The following is a 23,759-nucleotide window of genomic DNA, read 5'->3' as shown; positions in this document are numbered from 1 at the left end:
CTCAGGGCAATGCCCATACAAATGTGGTGCCTTTTCATTGAATTTAAGGCTTAGATGATAATGATGATGATGAAGAAGATGACGATAATGATGTTTATTATTATTACCACTACTACTTTATTGCTACTAACACTGCTGCTAGCACTTTATCAAGAACTGGGAATTCCCATGTGTTAGGCACCGCACACATACACTGGAAGAGGTGGCTCCTGCCACAAAGAATTTTCTGGAGGGAAGGGAGAGTTTAGTTTGTATTCATTGCCAAAAATAGTCCACAGGACAGCTAAAGCCCATAAATCCTATTTTCAAAGGTAAAGATGGTGTCTACAGCTGGTCTGGTGGTAAAATCCCCTTTTCTGAGTATACCAGTCAGGAAATCGGATCATGGCTATACTTCAGATGGGAAGCAAAAACTTTCTGGAAAACAAGACAGATAAAGAAAACAAACCCCTCCTACCCTGCAAGCCTAAAACTACAACTCTTCTTCTCCTGCCTCCCAATGAAATCTGTCAGTGAAGAAAGGCTGGTGAGGTGGCAGAAGCACGCTCACCAGTTGACTAGTCTGTTAGATACACATCTCCTTCCTATTTTCTGAGCTAAAGAGAAGAAAGCCAATGCCACAGGGTACCTGAGGGAACTGCAAAGGTTCACAGGCAGTGGCTCCTCAGCCACTGGTACTGATGTCCAGGCACTTGAAGCACTTGATGCACAGTGGTCAGGAGGTGGCTCTCTGCTGATGAGAGGAGGGTGGGGAAGAGCATAACCCTATAAATCACTTCAACTTTGACCTGGTCAGTCACAATGTGGGGACTTGAGCTGAAAAGGTATACCCTGTGATGATGGAATAAGCATAAAAAAAAAAGTATATGTGAATCTTTGAGAAGAGAAAAAAACTTTAATGGTTGTGCACTAGTCACAAAAGCAGAGGCTGGCTGTAAAGGACATTGCACCCGGTGTGTGGGGCTGGCGGGGCCCAGGACAGGGCACCTCTCTACTGGCCTGGTTACTGTTGACTAGCCACTGATGCTTTGTCCCATGCAATGGCTTCTCTGTTTCTTTCCTGCACATTCCCCACTCCAGTCCTCCCTGCATAGTGGGAATTCCCAGCTGTCTAACCAGATTCAGCCTTATTAAAGGTCTGCAGGATAATTCAATGGAACAAAGAAGAAACAAACTAAATTCTTAGCTTTTGAATGTAGCCCTTTCTATGGACTTACATCCAAGTTTTTTTTCTACCATGTGAAATAATTGCAAGGACAAGACGTCATTGTTTTCCAGAGTCCTCATTTATGATGTTAATTAAGGTCATGCAAAAAAATCATGACTTCAGCAAAGAAACAGGAGATAGAAGCCTCAGTTCCTTGTTCGTAATTTCAGGTTTGGCAGTCCACAAAACTGTAACTACTCACATTAATGTCTGAGCCACCTTAATTTGTCCACATCACTGAAACCAGTCTGAATGTTGTCTCCTGTTCTAGCTCAGCCATTATTCTTAGTTTACTGCAGACATAAAGTGTAGATGGCTGAGCTAGTCACTACAGGCTCTAAATAGTCAATGGAAAGAAACAGACACTTTTAGGGTGCAATTAATCTAATCTATTTTATATGTATACTTTACAATGAGCTGCTTTTACATTCTAGGCAACTGCATTTAGATACCTAAGAACAACTCAAAGATCTCAAAATGAGATGAGGAAAAAATCACAGAAGAAATGAAACAGCAATCAAATTTCTATATAAGCTCAAATCAGAAGACACACTGTCCTAGAAATAAAAATCTTTGACTACATGCATAGAATATTTCAGATTATGGAAAGAAAAAGAATAAAGGCTTTGTAATAGTCTTAATGATTTCCAGATTAAGTTCCTTCCAACCTGGAAATACGGATTTCCTGTCCAGCCTTGTGGTGGAGCACTCAAGTTCATTGTACCTGAATTTATCAGTTTATGCTAAAGCAAAAGCAAATTGTATTTGCTTTTTCTGCCTTATCCAATAGAGGAAATTAATTTTAAGACTAGGACTGGAGTTGAGTCTGCTACTCAAATTTAGATGGACAAGAGCTTCCGAGGACCTGTCTCTCTCCATTTACTGGGTAAGAACATGGCACATACTTTAGAAAGATGGCTTCACTGGGTGCGTAAGTATAAGTTAAAGCATTAATGCCAAGCAGACAGGATTTCCAGTCAGACACATCACATAAGTGTGTTTTGAACTGGTGCCATCAGTCATGCGATGAGTCTGGGAAAGCACTGGCCCTTTGGGAAAGTACAGGTATCCTACTTCCCTGGGACACCCTGACCCTATTCATGTGTGGCCTCTCCCATATCCCATCAAGGCATGACCTATGAAAACCACTGCGGCCATCACATTTTTTGAGTCATTTACATTTTTGTATAAGCATGTTTCACACAGCATGTCCTAGAAGGCAAACCACACAAATATAATGCAAAGAGACAAGCAATCTGTTGGAGTAGTGTAGCTGTTTCGTGACAATGATCGCTGATAACTCAGGCTCTGTGCAAAAGTAGTTCCACAGATCTCGAGAGGATATGTATCAAATGCTTAAAAGGAGGCACTTCCTCCACAATTCCATGACTCTGAGTCCCCTGCTTGACTTTAGGAAATCCATGACCTGCCTCAGTTAATTAACTTCCTGCATTCCCTGAGGAATTGCTGCTCTCAGGTCTAAGCAGCACGGGTATCTGCCTAGATAATAAACAGTCCCTTCGTGGGGTACTATTCTTCTCCTTTTATTTCATATTTCCTTTCCCCTCCCAATGGTTCCCTCTCTTTCTTCTCTTTGTTCGTTTTCTTGCACCTCCCAAGATCCCACAGGGAGAAGAGACACCGAGTGAGAGATCTCTGTGCCAGTTCCAGTGGGGAACTAGACAGAGGGAGAAGACAGTCTTAATGGGTCGGATGAGAGAGCTCCAAGTGGGAAATAAGACATGGGGTAGCACAGAGAGGGCAACAGGGAAGAGAGACTGGAAGGAAGAGAATAGAGACGAAAGGAAAGACAATCAGGGAGAGAGATTTAGGAAAGGGACAAAGTGAGAGAGAAATTAACTGGAAATGGATCTGAAAGTACTGTGAAGGAAAGACAGAAAGGAACATAAGTGTTAAATAAGGGGCAAAAAGGACAGAACCTGAGAAAAATATATTAAGGATGTTTCTGTGAGTGCTGCATTTTGTCTGGTAGGAATCATGGACCCAAATAGCCACGCAAAAGATGAGGAAAAGCTGGCCGGTTATTCAGTATAATTTTTCAGGGTGAGAGAATAGGTGAGGCATAGTTTTGTGGGGAGAAGTCTGGTGATTGGATGCTTTATGTGGAGTAGGAAAATACACTGACTGTATTTCACGTGTATTTACAATCTTGCCGCTAGATTTTTGAATATTTTTACATACATTAATGTGTGTGATGTGGCTGTGGAGTTCATAGTTTTATACTAAAGGTGTGCATTGACCAAAACATGTGAAAACATCAATGCTGGTAGAAAAGCTGAGCAGAGAAAGCTGCCTTGTCATGTCTGTTGAGCACTCTGCACAGGTGAAAGCAGAAGGTGGCATAGCACTGGCAGCTTAATTGTAATTTGGCTACGGCTTGTCTACATGTGGAAATTTTCAGTACTAGCTTTCCAGATGACAAGTTTGGGCTTAATGTTTTGCACCATGAGTAATTCACTTTAGTCCATTTTGGAGGTAGATTAAAATAAATCACACAAAGGCAGCAGTAGCAGAGAATAATTCACTTATAGAGTGAGGTGAGGGAAGTGCGTGAGTGAAAAACAACTGCTTTGCTTTAAAAATCCACCCTCAATCTGATTTTATAATAGCTTCCCTGTGTAGAGAAGCCTTTAGTTCTCCTGTAGTGCTAGGAGCCCCCATCAGGACTTACACACTAAGCAAGTCATCGCTACGGAGGCTGAGTTGCATAAAACTTCAAGCAAGCTGTGAGCCTTGCAAGGCGCTCCACTCATCTTCAATTTGAGGAAAATACCACAGGGTTATTTCTTTCTTCATTTTTGTTTCAAATGCTTTAATCTGCCCCAAGATCCCCTGCCACTTGCATTTCACAGCAAGCCAGGGGGAGGATCCCTGGGCCTTTCTCTTGCATTATTTTGTGCATCTCCCCACAGCCTCCTCGTGTTGGTTTGGCTGGAAAAAGGTCTGAGTGGGTGTAACAATGGATTGCTGCCCTAAATCATACCGAGCAGAAGCCCTTACCTCTGGGCTGGAATAATGCGAGGGTTTGCTGCCGTCACTTTCACTGGAGCTGCTTTCACTCTCCGAGTCAGACTCTGAGCTGGTCTCCGATTCACTGGAGCTGCTGCTGCTCGACCCCTTGCTGGAGAGTCCTGGGGCTCTGGTGTTGGACTGCGGCACCACCAGGCTGACAGCCCCACATACAGCCCACCAGGGAGGGGAGAGGGAAGAGAAGAAAACAAGAACACAAAATACCCGCATGTTAAAACCATGGTGTTTTAGGGAGCATACCTATCTGAATGCCTGTGAGCTTGTCTCTGCTGCTAGCAAATGGTGAAGTTCAACATTACATTACTATAACTGAGGCGAAAATATGGGGTTACCCTCATATTCATTTAAAACCATAGCCTTTGCCATCTCTTCTTCATCTGAAGGAGGGTCAAGTTTTCACTTCAGCTTGTTTCTTTTCTCATTCAACAGACATTTTAGGTTATATTAAAAATACCAAATGTTAAAAAACAGAGTATAGAAAGCAGTCTTACACTGTCTAATGAACACTCTGCACAGAGGTGAAAGCAAGAGATGAAAAAGGTGAACAGTTAAGAAATGGAGTTGAACTCCACAGTACCAGTCATTTATAAATAGTAATAGCAATAACGATGATAATAACAATAATAAGACATCCTCACTGGAGCTTCCAACCCCCATCTTTTGTTCTGCACACTTCTTCGCCTACCCATAAATGATGTGGTTACCTGTACATACCATCTTGATATTGACAGCCGCAAGATTTAAGACTCTGATCCTGCAAAAACCTGAAAAGCTCAGACCTGTATTTTTGCATGTCAGCAGCGTGGTGCTGTCAGCAGAGCTACTTGCCTTCTTAAAAGTTACGTTTGCATGCAAAATGTTTGTATTATCAGGCCTGACAGGAGAAGAAATGTGTACTTTCCTGAAATAGTTGACCATGCATATTAAAAATATCACACTCATAAAGATTTGAGTGTGAAATGTCCTGTTAAGTCATCCAGCTTATTCCCCAGGCAATGGAAGATTGTTCCCTATAGCAGGGTGCATTTTCTAGTGAGTTGTCCAATTTGATTTTAAATGACTTGAATACAGCTTTTACTTTTACCCCTGGGAAACTTTTCTGCAAAGTAACCCAAATTCCGCTGTCAGAAATTTCTTCCTACATTCAACATGAAGTTGCCCCTTTTAAATTTATTGTTGTTACTTATTATTTCATCCTATTCCTAATAGTTACTATGATAAATTATCATCCTCCCTTTTTGCTTTCACATATTTGCAGACTGTTTTCCTGCCCTACTTCAGTCATCTTTCAGACAAGGCCTTACACATTTACTTCTTCTGATCTTTCTTCATAAGTCATTATCTCCAGGGATATGGGATCATTTTTATGGCTCTTTTCTGAACTCATTCCAATTTGTCTATATCTCTCTGATAACAGGATGCCCAAAACAGAGTGCAGCATTATAGATGGGTTCTCACTAGAGCAGTACAATGAAGGGCTATTACCTTCCTGCTCCTTGATGCGTTGCTTCTGTAAACATATACTGAGCTGTGATGGAATATATAGTCCATTAACACTCCTACATCTCTTTCAACACTGCTTTCTCCAGAATTCCTCTACTGATAGCTACATTTTAGATTATTTGCTTCCAGAGAGAATAGCTTGCTTTTTTTCTTCATACCAGATCTCATTTTCTTCTTTACAGCACATGCTTCTAGCTCCTTTTGATTTATTTCTCTGCCCTCAGAGGTGTCTGCAGCAACTTCTAATTTAGTATCAAATGCAAACTTAATTAAATGGTTATTCACTTCCTTTTCCAGATCATTAATGAGACTGTTAAATAAACCCCACATGAAACACACCGGTACCCTAATAACCATCTCATCCCAATTCCATTCACCGTGTTTATCATCACCCTTGTTTATGCTCCATCAATCCAATATTGTAGCTAATGCAATGTGATCTTGGAGTTACATTTTGTGACAAATAATATCTAATAATTAATTACAGTTCTGCTATGTTGCAACTAATGAATTGTATTTACCTGTTAATGGTGCATTTCATTCTGGAAAACTGGTACCTGACACTTGACACGAGCAACATATGACAGGCAATTTCTGAAGCTTTGAAAAGAGGCCATGCCATCAGAGATGCAGTTTCAGCCCCACAACTCCTCATGGCTGTGCACTTCCCTACCTCCCCTAACATATGTCAACCTTTCCCCACCGGAACACCTGTTTTACACAAGCCAGTACTCCCACCTCATTACCTTTGCTTATTGCAAATAAAAAATTGCCTTTTGCAAGGTATTGGCACAGCTGTCCATGGCTTTCTTGCTCCAGAGAGTTTGTGGTTGCTTGGGGAACTCTGCTGCTGTTGGGGAGCTTTCTGCACCCTTTGAGGCACAATGGGGCCAGGCAGTGCAGAAAACCTCACCTGTGATCTCACCTTACTATGTAAAGCAAGTAAAATAAATAGGAGAGGGAGGAACTGACATCCATTTATCTTTGTAGCCTTTATTTCCATTTTTGTAGCCATCAGGCTGTAGAGAGAAGCAACAGTAAAAGCTCATGCTCCGGCAGAATGGCTCAGTACTACATGCATGTTTGCAGAAGTGCCTGCCAACTATTGGAGGCAAGAGGTCTGTCATCATGCACAGGCATTAAATGTACCATTTACAAGGAATGCCTTTAAAAACTCACTTGCTGCTATTTTTGTTGTTATTCATGATGTCTCTTTGTCTAGCCAGGTAGCTGTGGTAAATACAAGATTTTCAGGCAGCTTTTTGTATAACAACATTAAGGCGCAGAGGTGCCTGAAACAGAAACAGCTTATAAGCTTGTAAAAATTTTCCTTCCCAGAGAAGGAAAATTGATGTTTTGTGCACTGCTTTGGGACAAAGCAGTTTTCCACTTGTTTAGGTTGCCCAGTAAACTCTAGATATAAGTTGCTCACTTACATTAACAGATTGCAGTCCATCCCTTGCTAATAAAATAGTAAGAGATATAGAAAGGCCATTGTGAGTAGGTTTTCTGGTTTTGATTTTTTTCTTCTCTTTTTTTCTTAAGGGAATATGAAAAGGTAACTGCCTTCTCTGACAGTGTAGCTTAGGGAATGCTTTTGACAGTGCCCGGCTCTGATGGATTTCTAGTCCTCTCCACAACAGCATAGTGACTGTTGCCTGAAAAGTTCTTCAACATCACAAAACATCTGCACGTTTATGTCCTGCCCTTAGTGACTGTGGTTTTAATTTTTAAACCATCATTTTTGTTTGGCATTGACTGAAGTTTTCAGAATTGCTATATAGGGGACGAGGGAGAACCTCCCCCCCCCCCAGTAATATTTCTTTCCTGTTATGACATGAAATGTTTTTCTAGGCTGCTGAATAGAAATTGTTACTACAGCCACAGATATAAAATATAACTGTTGGACCCTTCACAAACATCTGGAAATCTACGTTTGCTGCTCTAATGGTAGACAATATACTACAAAAATTTAACATTATAATATTTTCCCATGTATGCTGATACCGTGGAAATCTCCTGTCCCCCTTTTACCTTTTCCATTTTTAAATATAGCATATTCTTATAAAGATCCTCATTATATTATGGTGATCAAGGTGGAGTGAGTTATGTGTTTCTTCATGCATTCTTGTTAAAAACACAACCATTATTTTAAATTGGCACCTTCCATTTTGGGCTGTTCTTTCTAAAGTATGTAAGCAAGATCATGCAGTCAAAATAAAAGACCAATTTACATTTTAATGACTGTGGCACATAACATTCATGCATATTTTGCTACTGGCTTATGCCCCAGAATTAATTACTACATCATAGAAATGATATTTTTATTTTAAGCAATTAAAAAACAATTTGGGTAAGAACCACTTTTCTTTAAAGCCCTTGATCAGAACATGCACTCTCTGACACAAAAGAGAGAGTAAGTACCTTGTAAAGTTGCCAGAAGTTCAGTAATGAGATCACTTAACCCACACACCATCTGGAGTTTCTGATCAGGTATGTCCCACCATCCTGAATACATAGGACTTGGGCACCTAAACACCGTGCAAGTCTCCAACAACCTATTATTTTCCTGCAGTGCCTAGTGGACAAGTCACCCTTCGCTGAAAAACTACTAGATACCTTGCAGCCTTAATTTTTCTCAGATGTGCAGGTTCAGAAACACAGTGATTTGGAGACAACAATACCTCTTCCCTGCTCAAACTAATCTGTGATCCAAGTTGAGAGGTTGGAGCGATCTCAATCCCTGAAGAAGCCTGAGAGGTTAGTTGTGGTGTGACCAGTTATTAGCTCCATCAGACTGCACGGCCACGGCCACCCTTTGAATGTCACCATGTCGGTGTAAACACTTGCGTAGGAAGGAGCAGCCATGTGCTATTCAGTCACTGGAGACAGATTCCCAAATCAGATTGCCTCAGCGGCCCTCAGGAGACCTCTTGAGGTTAATCACGCTGGATCTGGGTACTACTTTATGCTTTATATTAATCTGCTGCTTACAGCTGCACTGCTTTCCATGATAATAAATCATGAGGTTCAGCACCGGCCACAAGAAGTTCCTGGGCAGCTAGGCATATGCTGCATTGCAGGAATTCAGTCTCAGCATTTCAAAGACAGACAACATGGATGCCTGATCAAGGTACAAGTGAAACAGATGCAGCTCTTTACCAAACTGCAAGCATTTGGTAACAATAATTAATGAATTCAAAAGAGAAAAATCCTGCTGTGCTGAAGAATTTGTGATCCCAAATCTTTATTGCATTACAGTACGAAGGCACTTCATACCTACTTTACACATGTGTGAATGATGATCAAGACTGCAAAGCAAGGTTGAATCAGGCCTTGAAGAAAAGACTGTGACAAGAAAACATATCAGAGTGAGCCTCTGGAAAACTCTTCCAGCAACAACAAAGGCTATGCAAATGCTCATGCTTCATATTTTGGAGTCCAGTCAGTCAGTGTAATTTCACTTTGCAAGAATTGTATTCAGAGACTTCTTATCAAAAAGCTCATTAGCACTATCAGACACTATTGGCTGTATTTGTCTTTGTGTCTGGAGATGGGACAATATTTAGCCAGTGTCATCCGCATAGCTGTGATCATCTAAACTATTTTTCTTCTAAACTGCACCCTGTGGTACCATCCATCAATCACCAAGTGGTCCCGGCTCCCCATCAGAAAGAAGAATGCAACAAGTAGTGCGAAGAGCTGACATGAATAACAGACGACACTGTTGGGGATCACATTGTCAACATCGAGAGGTAAATGTGGAGAAGGTGATCTGAATTTGCAGATGTCACAAACATTTCAGAAAATTCTAAGAAAGGCTCTATGTATGCTTGCAGTATTTAAAATACCTGGTAAATCTATCACCATCTGGAAGATCAAGGCCAATTGTGGGAAAACAATACTCTGAAACAGACACCAGTCACTTGGCTGGTATAAACTGTCACGGCTCCATTGACTTCAATTAGGCTACGCTGACTGAAATCAAACAGTAAATCTGACCAAGACTCTGAAATGATATTTCAAACTCAGTGATGGAAACATATTCCATGGTTTAAAGCAGCTCCGTTGGCAGAGTCTCTACCTTTTTTTTTTTCCAGATTAAAGGATCTGAAACACTACTTTCTTCTTCCCTTGAAGCCAACCTGAAACCCAGCAAAAGTCTTGTATGGAAAACTCTTTATCCCTTTGTTGTGAGAAGCAAATTCCACATGGTGCTTCCTCAAAACACAGACTGAGAACATCATGCCAAGATCTGTATAATTATCTCTGCTGAGTAGCACTGAAGATACTGCATGTCTCCCATGCACACAGCAGGGAATTTCTATGGTGGTAATTGTGAGTGAATCACAGAGGCAACGGAAATGCCCACTTCTCACCATTGCCCCTGTGTATTTTTCAAATTCTGTTTCAGTGAAGACATCTGAAGGATGCTTACCACAGGGGTCTATCTGGTCTTGCAGATCAGGCCATCCCAATGTTGTAACAGAACATATGGGACTATTTTCTTCAACTGTAGAATGCCAAGAAATAGCACCATCAGGACAGCCTACAGAATGAATGTGGACATCATCCATTCATTTCAGGCCAAAATCATGCTGAGAAAAGGGAGATGATACCATAAACTGTAGAATATGTACCTGCTTGAGGACAGCCAGATACTTTCATAGTTTAAAACAAGAAGGCTGGTTCTGTACTTAACATACAAACATGAATATAAGGAGCCTCTGCTCTAATTTTAGCACTGTGATGTCGAATCTGAATGACCAAATCAGTTGACCGGGCTCTGGGCACCATCCTAGTCCCCCGTACACGGGGATGACTGAATTTGCCTACGTTCAGTGTGTTGGGAGATGTCCTTCTTCATTCTTTAAAAAGCACTTGGATATCCTTGTTCTGAACACAGTACAGAAGCAACACAAATTTATGGTTTTGTACCTTTGCTAACCGAGAGCATGAAACCAATTAACTGTCTGAGTTCTTTACAGTTACTGATTGTCAAAACCTATCGTTCACCAACAAAAAAAGCAGCTAGCCCTGCCACAGTTGGCTGTTTGGGCCTGAACGCAAAAAAATGAGGCTGGGCACTTCCTTTTCTCCAGGTAAACGATTTCCCAGGAGTCTGTTAATACCTTTAGGAAACAGAGAAATGTTTTCATACCTCATTCCTATAATGGATGAGGTATGAAATGGGAGTCCTGATGAGTGAGAGTCCTGGAGGTTGTTCGGCTTGTCACAATATATAATGCTTCTGTGAAAGCACCGCATTACCTTAGCCGCACCACCTTTGCACAGCACAACTAATAAAGCACAGCTGCCAAGAACAGAGTTCATAGCCTCCACCTATATTTTAACACTGTCCTTGGGAGCTGCTTAAATAGTTTGTGCTGACAAGACTACAAGTATCATCCGATAATGCAAACCTAAGGTAAATCGGGTCTCTTCAGAGAGTCAGGGGTGCCCTGTGTGATTGCAGCTTAATTGCCAGAATAGTCACCAAAGAAAAACAAATTGATAGGAAAGGCTGATTACACAAACAAGGTATGAGGCTCATGTACACACACATACAAAAAACCCTCAACAAAATTTGGTCTGGCAAAAGGGTATCTGCTTAAGGCCTGGCTGATACTGGAAGCAGCAGAATCTTAGCTCCCACCTTGAAGGAATACGGTAGAAAAAACTGCTGAAAAAAAACTTGGCTAAAAAAAAACTCCTAAAATAAAATGCTAGATAACAATTAATAGTGACACCTCTGTATAAACAGCTCAATCAGGAGGAGCGTGTGCTGGGGTATCTGAGATGAAAGGGTCCAATAGACCTGGAGCAGCATTAGCATGGGGATGAAGTGATTAGTCAGCAGGATGACAGCTGTGCTAGGAGCCTGGTGCCAGATTCCAGTGTATGCTTTCCACTGCTGCCAAGTGTTTGCTTGTCGCTCCAGATAAATGGAGCATCAGCAGTGTTTTATTTGACCTGCTCACAAGAAAAATAAAGCAACTCTGACTTCCTCCGTGTGTTTGTCGTTGACCTTGCATCAGCTGAATATGAGCAGAGATTCCCTGGTCCAGAAAAGTTAACTCTTTAGTAGAAGAGGAGTGAGAGAGTCTTTTTACCTTGGTAGTATAATTAATCTCTTAATGGCTCGAAGTCCAGTGACTTAAAAAGTGACAAGCACAACCTATGTGTCCTATACTGTTCTTGGAACGTGCCTTTGGACCAATGGCCTGGAGAATGATGAACAGCTTTAAGAATAGTCTGTGAACAGCCACCTTTCTGCCTCCAGTATGAAATCAGGAAACAATTTCTACAGGGTCTTTTTTTTTTTTTTTTTGTGTGTGTGTGTGTGTGGCAGGGGGTGGGGCAGAAATAAACTGTAAGGGGATGAAGTTGTTGAGAAGATTCAGTCAGACAACACTGCTTTTGATTTTCTCCTGAAACCAAGGCAATGACTTTTGTGTGTTTTCCTTCATATGTATCCCAGAAGTTTTATTTTTCTCTCGTTTCTTCATCAGTTTGGTCATGTTAGGAACATTCTGTCCAAGATCCTCTCCACTGTCTGGTCAAGGTCAGCTTCTGCTGCTGGAGGGAAATCAGACACTGTCTTTGAATTACATGTCTGAAAGGGAATGTAGAACACACAGTTTCTTGACCTTTAATGCCCTCGATGTGTGAAGGTTCTCCTTCATAGTGGCTAAAAGTGACAACCATATTCTGGAAGCAGCGTTACTCAAAGGACTCTCTTGGAAGATATTCCCTTTCCTCTTCTCCTCTAGGAATCTAGCCCTCACATCAGATCAAAAGGCTGAGGCAAGGGGTAAGAAACCCAGACAGACTTTGCAAGAAGGAAAAAAGACTCCTTTGAGCACTTGTAGATATATGGTACTAATGGCTGAGACTGTGGTCAGGCATAGTTTTTCCATATTCAGTAATACTGAAGCTTTGGATGTCTTTCTGGCACTCATTGATTGCTTCTAATAACCAAGTGCGTTCTTCTGGACACTGCTACTTTCCAATCTTTCCTCTTTTCTGCCTGTGCCTGTGTCTCCTCCCCTCCTCACTTTGAGGAAGTTCCTATCCTGGCAGCACCAGGAGTTGCTGCATACAATTGCCGGTGGTCTCCAGACAGCATGAGTTCATTTGCCCAAGGCAGGTGAGATTACTTAGGTTCACTGAAGAAGGTAAATATCACTAGAGATGAGCTTTGTTCTACTTCCCATTACATGAGTTAAAAACATGACTGAATTTCATTGGTTTGCCTGAGAAGTCAGATATGGAATAGGAGCTCTGGGCTCAGCTGTCATAAGGTCTCCTAAGGGTGGGCTAATGTGAAAGTAAAGATGTCATGAGACTCTGCGCAAGTTCTTTTTGTTACAGGGAAGCACTCAAGGTGCTGAATCCTACCATCTGAAGAATGCCTTCTGGATCAATGGCTCTTCAAGAGAGAGGAAGAGTTCCATAGGGGTCTCTTTCTCACAAAATCTTGACGTCACATATGACAGTAGGAAGAGAGATCCTTATGTGTTAGCAAAATAAAATATTAGGAAGTTACACCTGAAATCAATGAAAATAGTAGGAAAGGCTCTAATTTAGTGAGGGGTGAAAGGAAATACAGAGTGTAAAGAGTGACAAGGACTAAGGACTGTTTGAAGGTCAGCTGGGTGGTCACCTCAAGACCTCAACCAAACCAATTTTCTGACTTTGTGAACAAGTAAGTCATGTGATTCATACAGTCAGGACTCCACCTATTGTGCTGGACTTAAAAAGACTAAAAAAGAATATAGCTGAGTTGAATCATGGGGGAATTGGACCATCTTGGTCAGATCTTGATATAGCTGGTCAGTGAGGGAGAGGATAGCAGGACTGTAGGCATACAGCTTTTCCGCCCTTAACTTACAAGGGTATCTATCTAACCGCTCCCTAATTTTAGCACTGAGAAATGCCCTGTGGAGATTCGTACCTTTCCTGATTGGCTGGAGGGAATCTAGAATCCTAAAGATCGCCTAAACAGTATACCTAGTATGTCCAACACCACATACATTGTGATCTGTATGGAAAGCAAGAGAGGTTTAGTCCAGATTCCTCTTCATAATTTCCCTTCCAGGGTTCGGTCAGGTCTCTCCACTTGTCCTAAGGACTGGGAGCAGCATGCAATATGAAGACCTACGTCGATTCCCAGCTCAGTACTCCATTATTTCATTAGAGCACTATTAAAAGCTGTTCCCCTGTCAGACTCAATGGCTTCAGTACCACCTGTCTCAGGAATAGATCCTCCACTAACATTTTGAAAGTGATTCCAGTGGCTTGGTCTTTGGTGGGATAGACCTCAACCTGCTGGGAGAGACGTTGCAAAGATAAAGGTAATTAAGCACTGGAACAGATCACCAGTGAAGATATGGAACATCAGTCACAGCAGTTTCAGAAACGAGGTTAGGCAAAGGAGTAAAGCAAAACAGTCTTTACAGTGGCATTAATCTACCACCCTCAAAATGTCTCATCAGGAGAATTTGATATCACTTCTGTGGAAATTAGCCTGGCTGTTGCTTTTCTTGTCTCATTTATTTCCCAAAACATGAACTATAGAAGTACTTCTATCCAAGAAAACCACAATTTTTGCTTGTGAGTGACAGCTTCATTAAGCGGCAGAAGACAATCACTGCATTGCAGACCAAGAAAATCCTTGTTTGCACTGGCCTACCATCACCTTATTTTAGAGTTACTGTTAACATAACCCATATTGTGGCTGGCCATCTAAACAGACAGCCTTTTGTAATCTTCAGGCACGGTTGCATCTTGCTTCAGCACAGCAGTCTTTTGCCTCAGTCAGCAGGGCCCTCGGTATGGTTCTGCCTTGCAAGACCCCTCGCTAAGCTCAGAGAATCCAAATACAGATGAACTTGTGCAGATAAAATTACTAACTACCATAATGGCTGTCCAAATGGGTGCAATAAATTTCAGCGTGAGACAAACTCTCTCAGGTTTTACTGACTCTTAATGTTGCTGCTGCCAGCTTTAGTGTTACTCTTTGACTCAAGCCATATTCTGTTGTCTCCCAAAGGTCTTTTCGGCCCGTCAGCTCTAATCAATATGCTGCCTTGAGAAGGAGCTTGTTTTAAGTAGGTTTGCTCACCATAAAGAACCATATAAAGAAAATTTGACTTCTACTCCTTGTCAGCATATATCACTCCCTATGCAGAGCAGCATTTAGATGGTCTGTTAGTTGAATCCATGCTGTCTTTTATATGTTTCAAAAAATGAAAAATGCCTGGAAAAAATGCATAGTTGTTCTACAGAAGACATTAGGCAGGCTCAGGAATGGCAAGCAGAACAGCTAATAAAGCCCAGAATTGTAGTAGAGAGGATGTTAAAAGCTAATTAGTTTGATATTATTTGAAGACTTCTAAAAGGTTCTTCTGTTCTCCTTTCTGATGTAAGTACAGCCTGATTTCCAGCAACGTCCAAAACTATTTTGCTACGTTTTTAGAAAGAGTTACCCAGGATATGCTGTTTACCTATTACTGACAGAGTAGCTCAGTTTAAAACCAATTTTCAACTGTTGAATATTTGCCTGTGGTGCAGCCTTATGTTTTCAGGGGTCTGAGTCACTGGGAAGAAAAATTCTCCCATTCTGACTGGGCTCAAATTCTTGACCCCTTATTCTGGTATAGTAACATCGCATTTTACAGCTTGGTTTGGAGTACCCAGAAGTGCTCCTGAAGAGCGGGAATGGTCTGTCGAGTGAGGGTATCAGGATCTGACCCACTGTAACCCAGCAACATGGTGTGCAGTTATTTGATGAAGGATTTTAAAAGAGAGCAGCCCCTACTAGTAACCTTTGCTGTGCTTTCCTTGGGTATAACGTGGCCTGTGAAAACAATTACTAAGTATGATAAGCAAAAATATATATACCTATGTTAAGAAAGAGTTATCTAAATTGTCCTTTACAATTAAAAAGAAAAATCAAATGTGAATTGCTTCCTTTTGTTAGATGGCTTCCATGGAAAGCAAACTTGATGTTTGTACATGCACACAGAGATGATGAGGGGAGGCAGAAGTAAATTATAAAGTAAATACAGTTTTATTTGCTTTATTAATCTAGAATGTGGTACCAATGTGTCTGGAGTCAGTGGCTCCCCAGCTGCACCCTCCTGCAGGGTTATAAATCCTTCATTTCTGTGAAATACACTACAAACTAGTAGGAAAAGCACTAGAACTGTATGACATTTTAATAAAAATTTGGTCTTACACCATCCTGTGTCCTGATGTAGTTAAACTTATTATCTTCCAATATACCTTTCAATCCATACCTTGTATGTTTTGCTGTTCATTAACGGCCATACTTCTTTTTAGGTTTCTTACAAATTTACACTATCACTAAGGTATGCCTAGGTGCCTTTGCCTGTTCTTTAGTACATTCTTTATTCTCCCTGCCTCTCCTAGGGAGGCAGAAAGGAAATGCACACAAGAGTGGGGAGAGGGCACAGGTACAGGGAGAAATATTGCTCATTGGTGCTGTTTCTTCCTCCCAGGGCCACAACAAGCTGTTGCTGCCTTCTCCTCTCTCTACCCCCAGGCTAACATTTCCTTTCTGGCACTCCAATCTTACTGTAGTATCTCAAACACCCTTCTGACTGCCTGAGGTCCTGCATGGTCTAGGATGTGCTGTGTGAAGTGGTGGGCCTCTTCAGAGCATGAATTTTCAGTTAGCAGCGTGATCCAGAAGGGAGACTGTTGAAGGTGTAGGAGTCAACATGTGTTGCTGCTAGGAGTTCAGTGCCCAGCTGTGAGGATATACATTCAGTATTTTTTGTAAAAGTGTATCAGGTCACCTGCCTGCAGCTGAGAAACAGCTGGGGGAAAGCAGAAGATTGTGCACAAGAGCTTTGCAGAGAAGATGAGATGGGCAGATAGATTTCCAGGAGAGTATGGTTTTCTATAGTCAGTGCAGCAAGAAAATAACTCATTGGGATATTTTTACCACCCCAACATGACTCTAAATGCTGCTAGACAAGACTTAGCTTGAGGAGGAAGATCAGGTGTTCGGTGTTTGCCATTAGCTTAGATGCTAGGGGAAAGAACTTGATGACTTTGTTGATAACTAGCTTGAAGACCCCAGCAGGCCTTCAGACAGTTTTATTAATCATAAAAGTCATTAAAAATGGCCAGTTCCTCAGGGGCAAAGTAAAAACAAAACCTCAGAAGAATGAATCAGGGCAGGCATCTCCCATTCCTAAGAGTACTCTGTTCTCATTCTGCCTGCATTCTGCGCAGGGAACTGAAAGGGAATACCGAGGGCTGAAACTCCCAAGCAGTATAACCAAATGCTTTCTCAGGAAAGGGGCAAGCACATTCTTATGGGCTTAGATTGCAACAAGGAAAGATATTGATAGGCTTTGCGTCCAGCTCAGAGGCACTGAACTTTCAGACAGTGGACTCTGAGGTTTGCATGTCACATCCAGAATCAGCAAGGTAGTTTCCCCCTCTGCCTTTGTGATTGGCCTTTCCTCTTTCACCTTTTTGCTTTTGCCTTGCCTCTTTATTTTCCCCTTCTCTTTCTCTTTCCCCCTTGCGTTACCTTGCTTTTTTTTTTTCCCCAAATGGATGGAGGTAACATTTGTTTGCCTCTATGCCGCAGTTCAGTGCCTGTGCTCTATCTCAGCAGTCTTTAGCTGCTTTTGCCACATGCATCTGTCAGGCCTCTAAAGATGCCTTACATATCTTAGGGCTTCTCAAGTGACTTTAGATGCCTGTGTTAAGGTACCTGAATCTCATCTTAACTTTCTCACCTCACTGTTGTGAAGAAAACCTTCCAAAGCAGCCCAATGCAAAACAAAGCATTGTTATCTTCCTGGGTCTGCAGACAACCAGAATTGATTCTGGTTTTATTTCTTGATAAAAGGTATAAAATTTCCCAAGAAAATTAGCTTTATAAAGATGTTGACTGCAAAATGCAATGGTAGTTTAAATGTAAGCATTCATTTATCTTATTTAAAATGAATGAAGAAGTGGGACATATGACAGGCAAAAAGGAGGATGGAGGAGAATCGTAGGCAGTGGGAAGGAGAGGAAGCTTGCAGAGCCAGTTTTTCTGTGGTCTTGGGCCTGGTGGCTGAAAAATGTACAGTAGGTGAATGATGCAGATCTTCTGCCCAGCAAGGTGCCCCCCTCCAATGGTAGACATTATTTATGGACTTCTGTGGCCCAGACTTAGGAAGTCTGAGATGAGATTCCACGTACCAATATAAGCAAAGGTGATAACTGTCTGGAAAGTGGCTTTGCAGACAAGGCCCTGAGGGTCTTAATGGACACCAAGTTTACCATGAGCTAGCAGTGCTCCCTTGTAGCAAAGGCAGCCAACGGCACCCTAGGAAGAGTAGAAAGAGTGTTGCCAGCAGCTGGAGGGAGGTGATCCTTCCTCTCTGCTCACTCCTGGTGAGACACATCTGAACTACTGGATCCAGGTCTGCGCTCCCCAGTACAAGAGAGACATGGAGTGACTCCAGCAAAGTGCCATGAAGATGATTAAGGGATTTGAGCATTTTTCACATGAGGAGAAACTGAGATGACTGGGAGGGATAAATACCTGATAGGAAGAAGTGAAAAAGACAGCCAGGCTCTTCATGGTAGTGACAACGCAAGTTGCAAAGGGCACAAATTAAAATACAGAAACTTCCATTTAAATACAACAAAAATGTTCTTTTTTGCTGTGAGGATGGTCAAACACTGGCATAGGTTGCCCAGAGGGGCTGTGAAGTCTGCATCCTGGGAGACATTCAAGACCCAACTGGACACAGCCCTGAGCAACGGCTTTAGCTGACCCTGCTCTGAGCAGGGGTTGGACTGGATGATCCTCAGAGATGCCCTCCCACCTCAGGCATCCTGTGACCCTGTGGTCACAGCTCAGGTACCACAAACTATGGTGCTTTCTCCAAACAGAAAGTTCAGTGGGGTATGAAGCCCACCCAAGAAGCTAGATAAATACGTGGGCACTGAATTGTTCCTAAGCTTCATTTGGCTGCAAGTGTCCCCCTGTTATGTTTAAGGCTCACTTAGATGGCTATATAAGTCATTGCGCCAACTTGACTGAAGCGTAGACTTGGCCTCAGGCACTAATGCTTCAGCTGAAACCATGTACCGCTGCATATCACATACTGGCAGCTTTACCCACTGCTCTGTCCTCTTGCAGGTTACACTGTTCTTGTCAGAGTAAAATGGATTCTGGGGGGTATTATTAGGTTCATTTGCTGCATTTGGTGTATTTTACAGCAGGTGGAAGGTGCAGCAACAGCATCTCCATGCTGGAAAACCTTCTCCTCCTTCAAACATTTCTGGATCTGTTTCTGAATGGGGTCAGCAGTGTCTGAGGCAGCCCATCAGGTCATGCTTTAACAATGTAACTGTACTTTACAGCACCTCCTTCCTCCTATAAAATATTGCTGTTAGGAGACTGCTTTACATTTTTTTGGGAGTATGTCTCAAGTGCAGTAGCCCAGGGCAGCTACTGACAATGCCAATGCACCGAGAGCTGCAAAATCCTTCCTTTCTGAAATCAAGAGTAGAAAAGATCATCATGAAATAACGGACTAATGTGGCCATTCTATCTGTGCTGCTCATAAATTACATTTTGAACCTGGCAATTGCAGGGTAATTAGGAAGAGAGTAGCTTTTCTGCAGGAACATATATTTCCTATTCTGCCTGCCTGACACACTCCAGTTTAATTTTTTTCTTTGTTCACTCAGCTCAGAGAACGGCAATTACCAAAGGTGATAGCCTAGTGGCAATTTTTGAATCATGAAGAGACTTAGCACAGAAGGAGGAGGTGGTGGGGTGGTGGTGGTGGTGGTAAGGACAGGTACCACTAGTAATTAAAATAATTTTGAATTAAAGGGACTATTTCAATAATTGCTTTTGTACTATAATAGTCACCACATAACCTATCCTTATGAATTACTAACACACTGAAATAACACTACTGTGGAGAGTGATCTTAAAAGGACAGCTTTCCTAAACATGTAACATCATCAGTGAGAGATAAGTAAGGTCTGGGCAGACGTTTTGGAATGTTAGGTGATGCCATGGCTCTGATCGCTAACAGCCATGCGATTTTTAAGCCCTCCTTCCCCCTTTGGCCCTGTCAGCAAGGCACAGGAAACAGAGCAGGAATTCCCATCTCGGGTGGCCAAAAGAAGGTTTCACATTATTAAAATAGATGATTTCCTTCATCTAAGAGCCTCTGAGGAGCATAAATTACAAACAACATCAAAGTAAGTGAAAAGTTTTAGAGCAGACTGTCAAAGAGACTGCTGGGGTTTCCTTGGTAGATTTCCATTTTTAAGGAGTCTCAGCAATTTACTTTCTTTCTCAAAACAATTCCGTATGTCTGTGGAATATTTACAGTTGTTTTGATTTTTGTTGTCAAGGGTTTTAAAGAAACAATATCACAATTATTTAACATGAGGAAATAAAGTTAGACAGACAGCGCCTGCAGTAACAAATTACTGGGATGATCTCATGGACTAAAACTTTGCAGACTTGCTCTGTGCTCTCCAGGGTTAGACAGCATGAGCCTAGATACAAAGAAAAGCGGTATAGCCAACTGGAAATAAGTCTACTGATGCTGTACAAATACAACAACTAATTTTTCATGTTGCCATCACTGATTTTATAGGACGAAACACCGTAGCCAGCTTGGCACAAGAATAAGGGCTGTGAGATACTTTGGCCCAGATTTGAAGTAGACCTGTGAAAACTTTGTTCAATGATTATTGGAATTCATCTGATAAAAAGCACAAAGACCAGCTGTGGTCTTAGATGAAAAGTCATCAGGGCAAGCTGTGAACAGATTCATATTAGCTTCCTAACTTAGGGTAAAGAAGTGACTATTATTAGAAAAGGCATGGAGAGACTATGTGCTGGCAAGGTTATTAGCTAGTTCTGAGGAGGTGGCTCCTGCTGAGTGTGGGTTTTAAGTGCTTTCCCTGCAGGGGAAGGTTGTCATTAGTCGCTGGGACATAGACCGTGCAGGTGACTGGTGTGTCACACCCCAGCCTGTAGTTCCCACCTGCAAGGCCAAGGGTATATTCAGCAGCAATCTACAAACCAGATATCAGGCTGTATTGGCCACATCCAGGAAACCAGGTTTCGTCTGTGCAGTGAACTAAGCAGGAAAAATGATAGTGCTGTAAGAAGCATTGCCACCTCTCTGGATCACCAAGCAGGAGGTGCCATTTTTAAGCTCTGCCATTATGTAGGCCTAAGCTTCTGCTGTGTTGTGCTGGCAGCCAGCAGCCATGTGAAATAAAGATCCCTATGAAGAAAGTACAAGTCTGAACACTTTATTTTCCTTTAAGGGAAGGATGCCTCTTTATTTCACATGTGCATAGGTGTTTGGCCAAATAAAGAAAAAAGGGAAAAAGGTCTATATTAATTGTGTCCAAGCCTAGCAGCAAATGCTAGATTCTTAAATCTGTCATTTACTGCTGGTGAATTATTCCAAAAGTTATTCATAGTTTTCACCTAGTAATTCTTCAAAAAGTACTTTCATAAATGTTGCATTGATAGTTTAAAAGCTGGAACAGCATATGATTTTCAGAGTGACCTCTAGTTTAAAAGCTGGAACAGCATATGATTTTCAGAGTGACCTCTGATTCAAGTTTGATGACCAGGAGAGGGTAAGAGAAGACTAATCATACATGATAATCATGTGACATGAGAAGGAGATGCTAAACTGTGCATTGCTAATGAGGTCACTCGGATGGGTGTACTGCCCTGGGCTGAACCATAACAGCAGCAGTCCTCCATGCACCACTGGCAAGGACTGAAGAATATAGTCTTTGACTGCCTTACTCAATGCCTTGCATTGACTTGAATGTTTGTGAGGAGCTTGGTCGAAACAGGAGCTGGCTTCTCTTCAGTTTGTCCTGATGCAAAACTAACTGGATGTAGCTCCATCTCATGACAAGCTTATAATTTAAAGCTGATTACCTTCTGCATTGAATGTGTTTGTTTGATAGCTCAAAGCTTTGATTCATTGGTTCAGGTCTTGATTGTGACCTTGATTTGATGACTGTGTTGTCCACTGTTAATTAGCTTGTTGTGGTTCTGCTGGGGATGTGTTTTACATTTGTTGGCTTATTTTTAGTATACAGGGCTGGCTTATTCAGTCCAATTGTAACATGAGTCATGCCAACTAAAGAAATACGTAACTTAAATAAGACGCTTCCCAGCCATGTGGCCCTGCAACCAAATACATAACTTTACCCCCCACAAGATGGTATCAAGATTAAAACAAAGCTATTAAAATTCTGTCTTCATTAGCAATTAGACTTAAAAAACCCTCAAGCTTGCAAGACTACCTTTAACAAGCTCTTTGCCAGGTGCAAGACAAACCTAAGGCAATCACTTCCTAACTAAGCTAACCCTGTTTACATCTCAGCTTTGGAAACATATGTTGTTAATTTTAGAATTGCAGTTGCTATGTGAGCTGGGTGTCACTTAAAAAAAAAATAAAAGTGTGACTTTTGGGGGTAATTATTTTTTCAGCACAGATGCAGATAGTGCATTCACACAAGTTAAGCTTCAACTCAGTCAAACTGCAGCCTATCACAATCTCAAAACAGTATCATATTCTTTGAGGCATGGCACGACTGTTAATAAAAAATAGTGTAAAATTTCTTAACAGGGGTTCATCTTTTCTCCTTCCAGATGTTACTTTCCCTCCGTGATCTCCCTTTTTACGGTGGCCAGACTACCCACATGTTTTACTATTTCTTCATCCTTGCAGCTCTTGGATTAACTGGACAAGTGACTGGTGGGTCCATGCAGTTACAGGGTTTGCAGTTACGAGTCCTATCATGCTAACCTCCCAGTTCAACAGCTGAACACCAGTGCAAGATATCCCTGCAGAGCTCAACTCCAAAGCAGCCAAGGAGTGTGTTGTGACACTGTAGCATGTCTTCTCCATGTGGGGCAGTAGGAATTCATTTGCCACACATTCCCTCATTCAACCAGAGAAGGTATTCATAGAGTTTGCTGTAATGTATTTAAAAGTCTGATGTGGTAAATTACTGACATATGAACAATTCAAACCAGATCCCCAATTTACTGCTGCTCCATAGTGATACCAGACTTTTGGCCATAAAAACAATCCTAATAGTTTGGGTAGGGCAACTCTGCGGTAATTGCCTAGTCCAACCAACCTGGGAGACCTTACACAGATAGAGGAGGACAGAAATACAGTGTCCAATGACAGAAATTTGTCATGGCTCTTGTAACTAAAAAATGGTTAATGCTGTGTTTTCACCAAATGGAAGGAAAGAAACAAATATGTTTCTTAGCAAATAATGTGCTCACATTAGCTGACTACATTGAATATTAAGGCACTTGCCTGCTTTAGCAGTGCCCTTTGTCTGTACACATAAAGAATATGCATGGGGATAATCCAAGGCTCCAGGAGGGGGGCAGATATGCTTGCATTACAAAGAAGAAATTTCTGGATAAACAGGTGTCAACCTAGTGCTTTTCACCAGCATTAAATTGCTTATAATTATTTAGAAAAATACATATATTTTTACACAATACTCGGAAAAACCCAGCAGTTGGAGGTCAAAATTTGGTGGCAACTGACAAGCAGATAACATGCTAATACAGAAAACAGTATAAAAATAGAAGTTGAACCAGAGGTCACAGTACTTTCTACCAATTTGAGAGTGATAGTCTCAGAGGAGTGTTTAGGTTTTGCTGTCTTCTTAAACTGTCCTCTGGGTTTGCACAACTGATTTTGCAATTGTTGCTTTCCTCCAGCTTTAACAGAAAGGTGCTGTGCTGTGAATCCCTCCATCAGGAGGAACAGGAAAGCTGAGGGTGATCTGACAGCTGGAGGAGCCCCAGATTTCATTCTTCTGAGAGCTCTACCTTTCAACATCCCTATTTCAAAATAGTAAGCTACAGCTTTCATGTCAGAAGCCCAGCGCTCTTCTCTCTCATATGCTGTACCTCTTC

At 41.7% G+C, this 23,759-nt stretch overlaps 1 protein-coding gene across 1 annotated transcript in view; it reads right to left on the bottom strand.

Annotated features, from left to right (window-relative positions):
- Positions 1-23,759, bottom strand: part of AFF3 (AF4/FMR2 family member 3) — a 280,973-nt gene that overhangs the window by 43,359 nt on the left and 213,855 nt on the right. Inside the window, exon 10 of the mRNA XM_040584169.1 lies at positions 4,229-4,394. Within this exon, the coding sequence (XP_040440103.1) occupies positions 4,229-4,394 (166 nt within the window). The remainder of the gene's footprint in view (positions 1-4,228; positions 4,395-23,759) is intronic.

The sequence above is a fragment of the Falco naumanni genome, chromosome 2 (assembly GCF_017639655.2).
Source record: "Falco naumanni isolate bFalNau1 chromosome 2, bFalNau1.pat, whole genome shotgun sequence".
NCBI lineage: Eukaryota > Metazoa > Chordata > Aves > Falconiformes > Falconidae > Falco > Falco naumanni.
Note: the sequence above shows the minus strand (reverse complement) of the source record. Positions and strands in the feature narration are given on the sequence as shown.